This window comes from Onychomys torridus, chromosome 1 (assembly GCF_903995425.1).
Source record: "Onychomys torridus chromosome 1, mOncTor1.1, whole genome shotgun sequence".
In the NCBI taxonomy this organism is placed as follows: Eukaryota; Metazoa; Chordata; class Mammalia; order Rodentia; family Cricetidae; genus Onychomys; species Onychomys torridus.
In genome coordinates, this window is record NC_050443.1 from 165,655,320 (window position 1) to 165,672,000 (window position 16,681).

The following is a 16,681-nucleotide window of genomic DNA, read 5'->3' on the forward strand; positions in this document are numbered from 1 at the left end:
CAGCGCCCGACTGGACGTCGTAACGGAAGTACAACTGATCCTGCCTACGGCTGTGGAAGAGAAGCGTGGGGCTGTTGGCGTAGTGCTCTGCGCGTGCGATTGCTTCGAACCGATCTGTGAGGTAGGCAGTCGCGGGAGCCGTGGGGTTGGTGACCCGGGAGCTTAGGCGTGGAGGGAGGAGACCTCATGGCTCCTACCTCGGCTTCCTGGCCCGGGTCTCCGGCCTTCCTGCCAAGCACCCTTGAGCCGGCGTGGGTGGTCTGTCCGCCCAAGCCCCTCTTTGCGTTAGCAGTTCCTGTACAGGCTGCTCACTTCAGGTACCCTTAGCGTTCATACACGGGGTCGCCAGACTCTGCGCCTCAGTCTCAGCAGGTCTAAAATGGGAATGAAGAGTTGGATTCCCAGCAAAGTAGACCTCGTGAGCTATACTATTTTGTGAAGCGTGCACCCATACAGACCAAATCCTTAATTTCTTCTCGGTCTTCACTTCTTTCAGCCTTACGCTATTACTAAGTTTTTATTCCCAGGTATCCCAGAACCAACCAACCTGTCTTGTGTCTTCATTTATACCTTCTGGTTTCCCTGATGTACATCATTTAAATCCTTACACTCGGTGTTTTTTTTTTTTTTTTTTTTTGGTTTTTTTTAACCCAGGACCTTGTGCTTGCTAGGCAAGTGCTCTACCACTGAGCTAAATCCCCAGCCCCTTACACTCAGTTTTTAAAACTTGCCTTTCACTTCTTTTTTCTGTCCAATCTGTAGACTGAAGAATGTTGTTCATTATTCTGTCACTGCACCAAGTCTTTGAAATACCATGTCAACACAAACTACTTATTTTAAACTATCTTCCACCGAGGAGCCCAAATTGTTTCTAAAATGCAACTTGTTATTATGCTTTATTTTCCCCGTGGTTTACTTGAATATTCAGTTTTTAAAGAAAAGCCTTCAAACAATTGTTTGATAGTCAAATGGCTTATATTTTGAAAAATAGGCTTTTCTTGTTTCTGTGTTTTTTCCACATTTTCTACCTATCATATTCCTATTTTTTATTACTAGTTTTTTTTGTTGTTGTTTTTTTGTTTTTGTTTTTGTTTTTTGTTTTTGAGACAAGGACTCATTATGTAGATCTGGCTGTCCTGGAATTCACAGAGATAGGCCTGCCTCAGCTTCCCCAGTGCTAGAGTTAGAGACGTGAACCACCAGACCTGGCTTCCTACTTATTTAACATTCAGCTCAAAAGCCTCTTTCTTATGAAGCTTGTCACCTTTACTGAATCCTGTCACTTTTTTGTTTATGCTTTATAATTTGATTTGTATTTTAAATTACTTACATATTGTTTTCTAAGTAGTGCATGTTTGGACTTAAGGATTTATGTATTATGTGTTTATGTATACACACACCCCTGACATAATTACAATAATTAATACTAAATGAAGGTTTTCTTCATTGAGTTTTTCCTGGAAGACAGTGCATAGTGTATCGTTTATGGTTTTGAGGCATATAGTGTTGGAAAGACATGGACTAACAAGAGCCTGGCATATCAACTGTTTATAACATACTCTTGAATCTTTTTTTTTTTTTTTTTTTTTTTTGGTTTTTCGAGACAGGGTTTTTTGCGCCTTTTCCTGGAACTCACTTGGTAGCCCAGGCTAGCCTAGAACTCACAGAGATCCTGCTGGCTCTGCCTTGCGAGTGCTGGGATTACAGGCGTGCGCCACCACCGCCCGGCTTTGAATCTTGTTTAGTGCATTGCTAGAAGGTTCTCTTGCCCATTAGTCACATCTTTTATGACACCTGCTACAGCTCTCCATTATTCTTTCCATCAGCTTTGGGAGACCCAAACATGGCAAACCTGGAAGAAAGCTTCCCCCGAGGGGGCACAAGAAAAAGCCACAAAGCAGAGAAACCTTCCCAGCATGCAGTTGAACCAGACAACTTATTTGATGTAAGTGGTATGCTGCTTTGGAGGGGCCTGACACTTTGTAGCATCTTCGGGAAGATTGAGCCGCATTTGCAGCAGATGTTTTCCAGTTTGTTTCTCTTTGATGTCACTTTTAGAAATTGAACTTGTAGGGCTGGAGGATGGCTCAGAGGTTAAGAGCACTGACTGCTCTTCCAGAGGTCCTGAGTTCAATTCCCAGCAACCACATGGTAGCTCACAACCATCTGTAATGAGATCTGGCGCCCTCTTCTGTGTACATAATAAATAGATTAAAAAAAAATTGAACTTGTTAAAGAGTCTATCACCTCAGGCTTCTTTGAAAGCATGACATTTAGTATTTGATGTTGAAATGCTTTTATGACTTGTCCTTAAGGAGTCTGTGCTAGTGATTAAGGATGGAAAAAGGTATTTGATACTGGATTTTGTTTTGTTATGGTGCTGGGATCGAGCCTAGGACCTTGTGCATGTTGGGCAAGTCATCTACTCCTGAGCTCCTTTGCCCCAGTTCTAGTCATTGTACATATATTTAAAAGGAGTGTAGTAAGTAGAGTTTACATTAGAATCCGTCTCATAGAGTGCTTTGTGCTCTAGATGCTACAGAGAAGGAAGCCACCATTTGGGTGTGTGGCCTTAGGTTGGTATTACAGAATCTCTCCGTGTATATTTTTGAGTAGAAGTCATGGTTTCATGCTGAGGACTGAGATTCAGGGAAATTATGTATTTTGTTGAAATCAAACAAAGAGCTTTACAGTTTGAACTAAGCCTCTCCACTCCATTTGTATGCACTGTGATACATGGCTTCTCAAGCTGGGGAACCTCGGTGTCTACTCCGCCCACCAGAGGAAGAATGCAGGACAAAATTGGGAAGATGGAAGAGGCTTCTCAGACACTGGGCAAGGGAATGTTGGTGCCTGGATACTAGGCTTGGGACTGCAGCAGAAATTAAGACAACACAGGGAAGTGGCCTAGGGAAGTAAAATAACAGAGCGCAGGCCCCCAAACGTGTGGTGACGGTTAAGATCACTGCTTCTTACCCTTTTGCATCTTAATGGGTCTTTTACCCCCTTTAGATTTCCACAGAAGAAGAATCCACTAAAAGGAAGAAGAGCCAGAAAGGGCCTGCAAAAACAAAGAAACTGAAAACAGGAAAGAGAGAAGCCAGCAAATCTGGGAGAGAGAAATTTGAAATCCTCAGCGTTGGGGTTCGGAAAACTGTTGTTTTTAACATACTCCCTGTTTACGTCTGTGTGCTCGTCCCTCTGTTCCCTCATTCTTTGCTCGTGTACATACGTGCACACAATTATGTGTTTTCTGTATGTATCTGTAGAGGCGTGTGCAAATTATGAGAAATGAGCTTCTTATTTCCTTAGGTTGCTAACTAGTGCCTGGTGCCTTTTTTTCTTTTCTTGGTTTTTTGTTTGTTTTGGTTTGGTTTGGTTTTTTGATTTTTTCGAGACAGAGTTTCTCTGTGTAGCTTTGGTGCCTATCCTGGAACTCACCCTGTAGCCCAGGCTGGCCTCAAACTCACAGAGATCTGCCTGCCTCTGCCTCCCGAGTGCTGGGATTTAAAAGTGTGCACCACCACCGCCCAGCTTTTATTTGGGGTTTTTTGAGATAAGGTCTTATGTTTCCCAGGGTCCCTATGTAGCCAAGGCACCTCCCACATACAGGGATTTCAGGTCTGTGCTGCTGTGTGTTGACAGCCTGCCTCCCGTCTGTCCCTCTGTCCCCATTTTCTGTCTCCCTGAGTTTGAGCCTCAGTATCACATAAACCAGATGTGGTGAGCATGCTTGTCATCCTAGCACTTAGGAGCTGGGGTTAGGAGGATCAGCTTTGGGTCATCCTTAGCTGTGATTGCCAGGCTAGTCTGAGGTGCACAAGACGCTATCTCATGAGATCATGGAAATGATTAAAGATAAGCCTGGATTGCTTATATTTTAGTAGAAGTTAGAACTGGAAATCGGATCACACTATGTAGCCATTGGCTAGCCTAGAATTCGTGATGCAGACCAAGCTGACCTACTAAAAGAGATCTTCCTCCTCTGTCTCCTGAGTACTAGGATTAAAGGTGTGCCTAACCATACCTGGCCTCTGCTTTTTGTAGATGTAAAATTACCTCAGATAAATAGTGTGGTTTACAATTGTTAAAATTATGTTATTCCCCACTTCCACCCTCCAGTATATGTTCATTTTAAACTAGGAAAATAGTCAAATTATTCTGAGGGTAATTATTCAGCTTGCAGAAATATTTTTGTTTTCTATTACGATATTTTAAAAAATTGTTTAACTTGGTGATACTTTAGAAAACTAGAGATTTCATGTAAAAATGATTCTGGTAAGGGACACGCACACTCCTGGCTGCCATTGCTTCAGTGGTCTGTTTCCTTCATCATACTGTCTTCCAGGTGTTTGGAATGAGTTTGCTAGGGTATGGTAGAGTATGAAGGCCCCTCCCCCAGTCCAGCACTGTAACCCTGTTTCTGATCAAAACCTTTCATGGTGTTCAGCCAGATAGCTAATAAGCCTGGATCTGTACACTGCATGTATTTTCCTTTCATTTCTAAAATTCCTCTAGTATTGGTGTTGGGACAAAAAGCCAAAGTCCCCCTAACTGCCATCATTGTTGTCTGCCTTACTGTATATAATTACTATATGTTTTCTTTTCTAGTCCCTATGTGAGGGAATGCGGATTTTGGGTTGTGTAAAAGAGGTGAATGAGCTGGAACTGGTGATCAGTCTTCCCAACGGCCTCCAAGGCTTTGTGCAAGTGACTGAAATCTGTGATGCCTACACCCAGAAGTTGAATGAGCAGGTGGCACAGGAAGAACCTCTGGAGGTAGGGGTGTCTGGATGAAACTTGCCCTGGGATTAGAATAGAAATGCTAAGAGAAGAAAATGTGAGTGCCTTGAAAGCCATTGGTTCTTTTAATCTTTCATATTTGTGCGGGTGTGCACAGCACACATGGAGGTCAGAGGACAGCCTGTGAGATTCTAATCTCTCCTTCCACCATGTGGGTTTCTGGGAGCCAACACAGCTCCTCAGGCTGTTCAACAAGCAACCTTACCTGCTGAACCGTCTTGCTGGCCCTGGATGTATATTTTTTAAACAAGACAGGGGTTTTTGACTTAGTCTAGGGAACCTAGAACATTTCTATAAGGGAAGACCATTGGAGATCTGAAAGATGAAGGTTTCCCAGATACAGAAAGAAGGGGATTTTTTTTTTTAAAGATTTATTTGTTTATTATGTATACAGAAGAGGGCGCCAGCTCTCATTACAGATGGTTGTGAGCCACCATGTGGGTGCTGGGAATTGAACTCAGGACCTCTGGAAGAGCTGTTGGTGCACTTAACCTCTAAGCCATCTCTCCAGCCTGAAATAAGGGAATTTAAGCAAGTCAGACTGTAGCAGAGAAGGCAAGTGCTATTAGCATAGGAAGAGAAGAGGGAGATCAGTGTAGGATGAATCTGGGCAGCTGTGGAGAAGCAGGATTACACATGGCTTTACAGACTATATTAAGGATATGTTTTAGATGTTGCATCAAAAGGGAGTTTGTGAAATGTTCTCATTGGAATGGGTGTCCTGTAGACAGCATAGCAATTAAGCTAAAATGGCATTAGCAATTGCCTAGATCAGTTAGGAGGCTATTGCTATTAAGCCAGGCACTAAGATAATACAGCTTAGGACCAGGATTTAGCAAGGAATGATAGATTTGACATGGATAGTGAGGCAGAGGTACTGGGGACTAGTTGTAAGTTTCCATTGTGTATGGTTTGATTTGGGAGATGGTTATTCTTTGACTACTATGTTGAATTTGAGGTACACTTGAGATATCCAGGGGCCAGGTGATTGCTGAGTCCAAGAAAGTCTGGTCTGGAAACAAATGTGTGGGACTTGTGTAGGTGATGATGAAAGGGAAGACGTTACTTACAGGGATCAAATTAGGACGAGAAGAGCCTGAAAGACTGAGTCTAGAGTGAATGCTGACTTGAAGAAAGTTGGTGTCAGAAGCAGCGGGAGGGCCCGAGGGATAGAATGAGAAACATTAAATGTTCACATGAGAAACAAGAGGCCTAACTCAGTATTAAGGGATGTGCCTTCAGCATGTGTGAGGCCATAGGTTCAAATCCAGTACCAATAAATAAATGTCATATAAGAGAAGGACTAAGCTGGGCGGTGGTGAATCCCAGCACTCGGGAGGCAGAGGCAGGCGGATCTCTGAGTTCGAGGCCAGCCTGGTCTGTCTACAGAGTGAGGTCCAGGACAGGCACCAAAACTACACAGAGAAACCCTGTCTCAAAAGACCAGAGAGAGGGAGAGAGGGCGAGAGAGACAGAGAAAGAGAGAGAGACAGAGAGGGAGAGAGGGAGAGGGGGGGAGGGAGGGAGGATTACAAAATGGAGTCAAGTCTCATGGAGTTTACTGCCTTAGCGGCTTAAGTAGATGGAGGAGGACAGGAAGAGTTTTGCAGGCGCTGAAGAGGAAATGAAATAGAGACATTGTGTCCAGACAGCTCGTGATGATTCATTGGCATCTGCCTATTTTATGGAAGTACATGAAGGCTATATGCCTAAATTCGATCAAGATGGTGACTTAGCTATAGATTCTTCCATGTGACTAAGCTTACTCTTCATTTACCAGTTGGGTTCTGTAGGGGTTTGAGCATGAGGAGGCCCTGAGCTGAGGCTGGTTCAAAGGAAATTATCTATCTATCTATCTATCTATCTATCTATCTATCTACATACGTATACACACACACACACACACACACACACACATGTATGTATGTATGTATGTATGTATGTATGTATGTATGTATGTATATTAGGTCTTCCGTATTAACCGTTATGCAGGACCTACTCCGCTTGCCTGACCTTTTCTCACCTGGAATGTTGGTGAGATGTGTGGTGAGCAGCCTGGACATCACAGAGACCGGCAAGAAGAGTGTCAAGCTTTCTGTGAACCCCAAACATGTCAACAAAGTGCTGAGTGCTGAGGCCCTGAGGCCTGGGATGGTATGTATCTGATGTCACAGGAAGGAGGAGCATGTTGTACCCTGTGTTGTGCTCTTCCTGGAGCTGTTAGGTACTTGGGGAACCTAACTTGAAGACCTGAACCTAATTCTGTTACTGTGGAGGGCGGAAAGAGAAGTTGAGGTGGCTTTGGTGCCACAGTCAAGTGCCTGCAGAGAGCCTTCATGGAGGCTGGGAGGTGGGGAAAGGGTTCCTCGTGGTGCCATACCCACCAGTTCTTCACAGAGTAGGTCTTTCCAGAACCCCGCCTTGTGATGTCAAGGACCACTCAGTGAACCCAAGCAAAGGGCAGACAGCAACCAGCCTACCAGCTGTCTCAGTGTCCAACTCTGGAGATACAGGTGAACTTAGTTCAGGCTACGTCCTCCAAATCCACTAGGGAGAATAGAGAGGCCGCATACAGATGTTCTGGTGATTAAAGGTCAGCTGTATCTCCAAGGGTTTGGTTAAAAGCTATGGGGTTCACTGGGCAGTGGTGGCACACACCTGTAATCCCAGCACTCAGGAGGCAGAGGCAGGTGGATCTCTGTGAGTTCGAGGCCAACCTGGTCTACAGAGCTAGTCTAGGACAGGCTCCAAAGCTACAGAGAAACCCTGTCTCAAAAAACAAACAAACAAAAAAAGCAATGGGGTTCAAGGAAGGCCTGGCAAACTTACTAGGATTTAGTTTGGTACCAGGAGAATGAAAGTACGCTGTCTTGCAGCAAGTTGACAGTTACCAGGCCTACTCCGTGGTTGCTCTTTTTGGCACTTCATCTTGTGCAGTTCCCACAGCAGCTGTGGGCGGCAGTAGACAGTCTCCCCTTCTCCATTTGAGATCTTAGTGACTTCGCAGAGACCAGCTAAGGTCAAAGCTGCATTGCTTCTCATGAAATGTACAAGAGGTTGGCAAGCTACTTTCTCAAGAGTTTAGAAAAGAACGAATGGAAGGTAAAGGATGGTTCCGCATCTCTTGCTAGTCCTGGCTCGGGTGCCAGCGGAACTCACTGCTTTTTGCATCATTTCTGTTTTTTAAACACTATCCTTGTGTTGTTGCATACATTTATATAACACTCCCCACTTTCTGGAGACAAAAATCCTTTAAACCCCATGGGAAAATTGATCTCTTCTCGTCTGTTCTCAGGTAGGGAGTTGTGATCTCAAGGTTGAATGTGATTCGTGAGGAGTTTGTTTGTAGCGTTCATGTTTGAATGGTAGTGGAATTTGTGGGTGTCCTGTTTGCTTTTGACCTGAAACTTCTGTTTCCCTCCTTCCAGCTGCTGACGGGCACAGTGTCAAGCCTGGAAGACCATGGCTACCTAGTGGACATTGGTGTTGGTGGGACCAGAGCTTTTCTGTCACTGCAGAAAGCCCAAGAATACATCCGACAGAAGAACAAAGGTGAGGGCAAGCAGAGATAGAGGCTGGTATGTGGGGATGAGCTCCAGCATGTGGGATTATGTTTAAATGTTTATATTTCATTACCGCTTTGATTAGTAGCAGGACAGAGTGGTGAGCCTGAAGTCTGGTTGGCTTTGGAGAAATCAGTAATTAATACCAGCTGGTAGGAAGGAAATGCATGGAGGGTCAGAGAGTGACAAGTCTCTCTATGGTCCAGTGGACTGGCTTCAGTATCCTACATCTGAGATTCTACGAGCTTGTCCCCCAGAACCTGTGATTTGCACTCCCGGCTTATTTGGCACATTTTTGTGAGATAGTTGAATTCTAGAGCAGTTAGGTTAACATCCTACCCTCTCACGGCTGAAGAGCATCAGATGCTCATTGGGTGGGTGGGCTGTGGAACCTTCCAGCTTAGCTTGGGCCCATAGTTAAGGGCCTTTCTCATAAAGGTATATTTTCCTTTTGGGTGCTGGGGTTGGGTTTACAGGTGCTAAGCTCAAAATCGGCCAGTATCTGACCTGTCTGGTTGAAGAGGTGAAAAGCAATGGAGGAGTCGTGGGTCTCTCTATAGAGCACTCGGAGATTTCTTCTGCCGTTGCGACTGAGGAGCAAAGCTGGAGCCTGAATAACTTGCTGCCAGGGCTGGTGGTCAAAGCCCAGGTGCAGAAGGTAAGCTGTCCGTTATTACCTTTTCAAAACATGAATGACAAAAGATTGAGTTGCCGGGCAGTGGTGGTGCTTGCCTTAATCTCAGCACTCAAGAGGCAAGTGAGCTCTGTGAGTTCAAGGCTACCCTGGTTTACAGAGAGTTCCAGAATAGCCAGGGCTACACAGAGAAACCCTGCCTCAAACTGCCTCCCCAAAAGATTTATTTTACTTGTAATTCACCTCCCCAAACAATTCATTTTATTTGTAATTATGTGTGTGGGGGTGTGGGTCTGTGTGTTTGGTTTGTGTCAGGGCCATTCAAGTTACAGGTGGTTGTCAGCTGCCTGATGTGGGTTCTGGGAACGAAACTCTGGTCCTTGGCAGAGTAGTACACACTTTTGACCACTGAGCTATCTTCCCAAGACCTTGTAAAACGTAATTTTTTAATAAAGTTTTAATATATATACTAATAAAGCTGCTGCCAGATAGGGTACCCAGTAGATCTTTCTGGTCATTGAGTCCTTGGAATGTTTTCCAATGCTATATGTTGATATGATAGTATTTTGGACAGACTGTTTTCATTTGTTTGTTTGTTTGTTTGTTTAGACTATGTAGTTCTGGCTAGCCTGGAACTAGCTATGTAGACACCAGGCTGGCCTCAAACCCAGATCTGCCTACCTCTCTCTTCTGAGTGCTGGGTTAAAAAGAGTGTGGCACTATGCCCACGCTAGACAACTACTATTCAACCAAATTTCATCTGATTTTTTTTTTTTTTTTTTTTTTTTTTTTGTAAAATGAAAATTTTTCTTTTAAGATTACATTTATGGAGTTAGAGAGATGGGTCAGCAGTTGAGAACATTTAATTGCTATAGTAAAGGTCCTGGGTTCAGTTCCTAGCACCCATATTTATTGGTGAAATTATTTAGGCCACTCCATGTAGTTAAAAGGGAGGTTTATTTTGTGGGGTAACTTACAATGAAGGGGTAGGTTGCAGGGTCTGGCAAAGGTATAGTGCAGTCCGGCAGTGTTCTCTGGAGAACTCTGCTCGGTCTCCCTCCAGCGTCCAGGGTCCCGGAACCAAGCGCGCAACCTCCTTTCGCTCCTCCCTCTTCCGTTTCCTTCTCTGCCCTCCTTGTGGGTGTGACCATTACCGAAGCCTCAATGGGGGTTGGAACTTCCAGGCCAATGCTGGGATGGCTATCCACTACATCTCCCCCTTTTGTCTAAATAAGAAAGTTCTAACCTAATACAAGACTATATACAAAGAAATGGTTATCAAATATTGTCCAGGAGTAATGAGGGATAATGACCTAGATAAGTTGGAATTACAATAAGTGCAAACAATGTCAAGCAAAAAACACATACTAAAATCCAGGGAAGTCTAGAGCGTGGGTAGGTGGCATGTTACAAAGATCATTCCAAAAGGTGTCCTATCCTAAAGAACCTGAGTCTAATACATAATATATTCTATCTAAGATATTATAATGTATATATACTAAGTTGTAACTATAACTGCTAATCTCCAACCTCATCAAAGACCCGAGAAGGATTATAATAATACCTGAGAAATGGGAGAAGGACACAAGCAACTTTCGGGAGTCTTGCAAGAGTAGACAGAAACAGCTAGCAGCCTGGACAGTCACCTAATGTTTCTCAGCATCCTTGGTGCATTCAAATTGGCTACAGGCCTAGAGTATCTGACAGACCATTTTCAGAAGCAGGAATTCTGAAAGACCATCTTACCCTGTCTTGGCAAAGTACAGTGGTTGCTTTCCTTGTGTCCTGCTTGTCCAGAAAGGACAGCATTTGTACTGTCAGCAGTTGAGGCAAGGGCAGTTCTTTGCCAGTAGGCCATTTTGTGCCAAGAAGACAAACTTCCAAATGGAAATGTCTTAGAAGCCCAACATTCTCTCAGGATCAAATTGGTGCTGCCAGGAGCGATCGTGTCTCACGTCAACAGAATTCTAAGTTATTTAAATGCCATATTCTCTAGGTCCATGAAGTGTTTGAAGATTACCTGTCCATCTGACCTATGTATTTATAAATCTGGATAACCTAACTAACATAATTATAGAAATGACAAGCATAGGTGACAATAACTCTATAAGTCTTATCTACCTAAAGAACCTAAGGACTAAGGCTTCCTATAAATAAGGCAAACAGTCTGTAAGCAAATGTACAGTAAAAGGACAATGACTTTAAATTGTGACAATACACAAAATATCTTTAACAGAGGTAGGAATGTATAGTGCAGTATGCAATATGATAATAATCCTAAATATATATCAGTATACAGAATATCTTAAATAGAAGTAGAACATACATACAGTATGACAGATATAAATTTACATTTGTATCAATATACAAATATTTCAAATAAGAGTAAAAATATGTGTACAATATAACAAACATAGTTCTGTATTTGTATCAATATACAAATTATCTTAAATAGGAATATAAAGGGTTTATGTTTGTATCAACATATAAGAATTCATAACAGTGCAAAGGCTGCTATATTACTAAATTTGTTTACTAATGTATATGGTAATCTACCATAAGATCTTATAACTATCCATTCCATTTCTTCTTTTCCTTTTTTTTTTTTTGAAACATATTTTCTTTCCTTAAGGAGAGTACTGAGTTTAACAGTTTCTTCCACCCCCAACCTAGAACCATTATCCATAACCCTGAGAAATATGAAACCTTAGGGATAAGGGGCGTCGTTTTCTTAGAATTGCTTCCTGCTGTTTAGGGGCGATGGTATCTCTGTTGGGTATTGTGAGAAAGCTCAGATAGTTAAATCTCAGTTAGACTAACTGTAGATTCTGCAGCAACTCTCAGAGTAATGGGTAAGATTGTCTGAAATTCTGGAAGAAGTATAGTATTATGATGATTACCATGGCATCATTCTGGATTGGGTAGAGTTGTTGTTGGGGCCCCATCTTCCTTCTGGAGACTTAAGAGATTGCTATTGGAAAAAACTTATTTTTTATCAGAATGGAAGGTTTAGATTTAAAGATGTCATGACATGTAAGAAAGGATTCCAAGAAATCAAGAATAAGCATGGAGAGAATTAGAATCTTGAAGATAATGGTCCCTTATAATTGGTTTCCTTCTGTCTCACACCAGAGGGCTCTTCTGATATGGGACTGAAGAATCTCTCAACCTTTTCTTTTATCAATATGCTTGGGTTTAGAGAAGGAGTGAGCCAATTCCATCTCCAAAGCCAGCTTGGTTTATAATTAAATTGGAAACACAACTATTCTAGATTGATAGAGATATAGATGTTAGACTGTGATATCTTACCCTGTGTAGATTGGTACCAATAGATTCTTTCTTTCTGCTGTAAACATCCAGATATCCAAGGCCTTATGATTTCTGGAAGATGGGTATTTCCATTATCCTATAAAGACAAAAACAGAACCCTACCCCAACCTTTGATTGTTAAATTTTTCTTACAACCTGAAGAGATGTCACATTGGTGGATGAAACTGTCCTGGAACTCAATTCTGTAGACCAGGCTAGCCTAGAACTCAGAGATCTGTCTGCCTCTGCCTCCCAAGTGCGGGATTAAAGGCGTGCGCCACCGTGCCTGGCCGTAGCCACGGTATTTAATGGACACTCCAGATCTAAAGTCAGATGGAGGCAAGTCTGGTGATGGGTCTCTAGAACTGCAGCTCTTCAGAGACAGGTGGAATTGGGGCCACATAGTGAGTCTTGTCTCAAAAAAGAGTTGGTTAAGCTGCTCCGATGGCCCAGTGGGTGAAAGCACTGTTGCCTAGTCTGATGGCTAGAGGTCCTCCCAGGACCCACATGGTGGAGGGCGAGCGCCAGTTCCTGCAGGCTGTCCTCTCGGGTGCCCTTGGGTACTGTGCTGTGTGCTCATTCACACACAGAGTAAGTAAAATAAGTAAATACAAAACTTTAAGTTGATTTCACAAAGCCAAGTGATATTTAAAAGCTCACAGGAAGAGCTGAGCCATCTCTCCTAATAGTAGCTTCTGCTGGTATCTCCTGAGTCACCAATTTGAAGCATTTTTTTCTCTCATTTGGGTGTTGGTGAGGGAACTGTGCATGCATTTGTTTATTGTTTCAAGAAGCAGCCTCTTAGTGGATGTCAAGTGACATCCCATGGTGATTTTAATTGACATTTTCCCAACAATTAAGTGATTCTCTCCCATCTTCGTGATGATGATGTACTTATTGGCTGTTTGTATAGCTTCTTTGGAGAAAGATCTATTCAAAGATGCTTTACTTTTGTTTGTTTTTTGAGACAGGGTTTCTCTGTGTAGCTTTGTGCCTTTCCTGAAACTCACTTTGTAGATGAGGCTGGCCTTGAACTCACAGAGATCTGCCTGGCTCTGCCTCCCGAGTGCTGGGATTAAAGGTGTGCGATGCTTTACTTTTTAAAATTAAATGATTGGTATTTGTAAGGGCTAGCCATGGGGAGAGAAATGTGTAACTGTGGGCATTGTGGGACCCAGTGTTTGCCATGAAGTATCTCTCATATTCCACTTCATCATTTTTTTTTTCATAACTTGTTATGTTTACTTCTAGGTAACTCAGTTTGGACTCCAGCTAAACTTCCTTACATTCTTCACGGGCCTGGTTGACTTCATGCATCTGGAGCCCAAGAAAATTGGAGCATATTCTTCAAAGCAAACAGTAAGAAACATTCCCCATAGCTTTTCTTGAGTCTTGGTTCCTAGCTGTGTCTCAGTCAGCTGTCTGGTGTCCTCTCTAGCTTCAGAGGAGGTCCTAGGACTTGATGTGCATAGTAGGCAATGAAGCACGGGAAATGGTTAAAGGAGCTTTGGAAGGGACACAAGAAGTGACCAGTGGCCAGACCAAGATTAGAGAAGGAACAGCTACAGAGGGTAGCGTTTGCCTTTTGCTCTAAAGGAAGACTAGTTAGTATAGAGCACAGGCTGTGCAAGTAGGAAAATGTGATTAACAGTTTCTGAAGCCAGGTTCAGTGGCTCATGCCTGTATTGCAGCACTCAGGAGACAGAGGCAGGCTGATCACCACAAGTTTCAGGTCAACTTGGTCAAGTTCCAGGCCAGCCAGAACACACAGACCCCACACTCCACACTCCCCATCACCACCCTGAGAAGAAAGGTCTGTGAGAGCTCTGTGTTAACTTGTGTTCGAGCACCTACTTAACATTGCTGAGGCCCTGGTTTTGATTTTCCAGCACTCGCCACCCCCATATTCCAGGGTTTTTAAAAGACTTGTTTTTAATTATGTGTGAGGGTTGTTTGTGCACATGACTGCAAGTGCCTTCAGAGGCCAGAGGCATTTGGTGGCCTGCAGCTGGAGTTACAGATGCTTATAAGCCAGGAGCTGAACTTGGGTCCTTTGCAAATGCTGTACATGTTCTCCAGCCCTACCCAATCCCTCTGCCATTTTTTCCCTGTGATTCTGTAAGTAGTATAGATTTTTTTAAATTATGTTTTAATTCTTTGTATATGAGGGAAAGTGAGTGTGCCACAGCACTTGTGTAGTGGGCAGAGGACAGCTTAGGCAGACTCGGTTCTCTTTCTACCATTTGGGAGCTGGGGATCAAATTCAGGCTGTCCGGCTTGGAGACAGATAGCTTTACCCACTGACATCCACTGAGCCATCAGCTCTGTTTGTTGGACAGAGTCTTGTAGCCCAGGCTAGCCTCCAATTTGCCGTGTAGCTGAGATGTCCTTGGATTTCTGATCTTCCTGTTTCTACATCCAGAATGTTGACATTATAGTCATGTGCTACTATACCCAGCTTAGATCTAATCTCTAAAATGTACCAAAATAAAAAGTATACTTGATTTAAATACTGATTTTATAATCAAATTGTCCTAGTAATCCTTGTGGGTTTTCTGCAGTTACCTAAGTGTTAAAATGTTCTACAATGAGCGGGGCAGTGGTGGCTCACGTTTTTAAGCCCAGTACTCTGGAGGTAGAAGCAGATCTCTGAGTTCACAGCCAGTCTACAGACTGAGTTCTGGGATAGCTAGGGCTACACAGAGAAACCCTGTCTCAAAAAACAAAACAAAACAAAACCCTCTATGATGAACATGGGTATTTTAGATGTTATTTAGAATTTTTTTAATTCTCAAATGATTCAGTTTCACTTTTAATATAGTATTATATTCTTTTTTTTTTTTTTTGGTTTTTCGAGACAATGTTTCTCTGTATAGCTTTGGAGCCTGTCCTGGATCTCACTTTGTAGACCAGGCTGGCCTTGAACTCACAAAGATCCACCTGGCTCTGCCTCCCGAGTGCTAGGATTAAAGGCGTGTGCCACCACCGCCTGGCTAAAAATTTTTTTGTGGGGGCGGGGGGAGCTGAGGATTGAACCCAGGGCCTTGCACTTGCTAGGCAAGTGCTCTATCACTGAGCTAAATCCCCAACCCCAAAATAGTATTACATTCTTATGTATCTCATAGAGAAAAATGTTTTAAGAGAAATTAGATCTTCCTCCTAATTTCAGCCAATACTGTTGACGTCAAAGTGAACTTTCTAGTGCTATTTTACAATAGTTAATGTTTGTGTGAAGGAAGAGTTGACACCTCCCTCTTCCTCCAAGACGGGGTTTCTCTGTGTATAACCGCCCTGGCTGTCTCAGAACTCACTCTGTAGCCCAGACTGGCCTCAGACTTACAGATATCCACCTGTCTCTGCCTCCCTAGTGCTGGGATTAAAGGCTGTGTCATCACTGTCTGGACAGTCTGCACGTTTTAACTTTGTTAGTCAGGTGTATATCTGAGGCTTTTCAGACAGGCCTTCACTGTGGTGGTACAGGCATGATGAATTTGGTACTGAGTCAGACACAGTCCCTCTGGGACACTCTGACTTCTCCACACACTGATTACGTGGGCTGACATCTGTACTTCCTGAAGATTTTAGTACTTGCCCGGTTAGCACATGGACAGTCGTGGCCCTTTAGAAGGTCTGCTCTCAGCTCTATTATGTGATCACCTCCTGCTCATTTTGCTCTTTTGTCCAGGTAAAAGCCTGCATCCTCTGCATCCACCCTCGGACTAGAGTTGTACGATTGAGCCTGCGTCCCATCTTCCTGCAGCCTGGGCGTCCACTCACCCGGATCTCTTACCAGCAGCTAGGGGCTGTGCTGGATAATGTTCCTCTTCAGGGTTTTTTTGAGAAGGCTGGGGCTACCTTCAGGCTGAAGGATGGGGTCCTGGCCTATGCCCGGGTGAGGAGGCTTCTTTATTTGGTCACAGATCTTATCACTGGAAGGACTTTAGGGACGATGGGTCCTTTTCTACTTCCTTCACCCCTTGATATCTTGTTCTTGATAGTCTCCAATGTGAAAGGCTGTCTCTAAGGTCTGAACAGTGACATTTTGTTGTTTCAGAATGCTTAGCAGCACTTGCTATGTATGAAACCTGGCCAGTGGGAAGAACAGGAATGAAATAGGATCCAGACCAAGGCTCAGCAAAGCCTTTTGTTGTTGTTGTTGTTAAGATTTTAAAAATTTCTAATTCTGTGTATATGGGTGGCCTCGTGCCTATGGGGACAGTGGCCATGGAGGCCAGAACAGGATGTCAGTTCCTCCGGTGCTCAAGTTACAGGAGGTTGTGAGCCACCCATCGTGAGTGCAAGGGCAGTGCATACTCTATACTCAGCCACTCCTCCAGGCCAGCAGAGCCTTTGTTAAAGGGCGAGGTGGAGA

General features: G+C 43.5%; 1 protein-coding gene across 1 annotated transcript in view; it reads left to right on the plus strand.

The window, feature by feature from the left end:
• Nucleotides 1-19: 19 nt before the first annotated feature.
• Pdcd11 (programmed cell death 11) overlaps nucleotides 20-16,681 on the plus strand; it is a 47,498-nt gene continuing 30,836 nt past the window's right edge. The window contains exons 1-9 of the mRNA XM_036171859.1: nucleotides 20-121; nucleotides 1,827-1,945; nucleotides 3,013-3,144; nucleotides 4,612-4,779; nucleotides 6,796-6,957; nucleotides 8,232-8,355; nucleotides 8,843-9,024; nucleotides 13,561-13,668; nucleotides 15,995-16,201. Coding sequence (XP_036027752.1) covers nucleotides 1,844-1,945; nucleotides 3,013-3,144; nucleotides 4,612-4,779; nucleotides 6,796-6,957; nucleotides 8,232-8,355; nucleotides 8,843-9,024; nucleotides 13,561-13,668; nucleotides 15,995-16,201 — 1,185 coding nt within the window. The 5' untranslated portion in view covers nucleotides 20-121; nucleotides 1,827-1,843. The remainder of the gene's footprint in view (nucleotides 122-1,826; nucleotides 1,946-3,012; nucleotides 3,145-4,611; nucleotides 4,780-6,795; nucleotides 6,958-8,231; nucleotides 8,356-8,842; nucleotides 9,025-13,560; nucleotides 13,669-15,994; nucleotides 16,202-16,681) is intronic.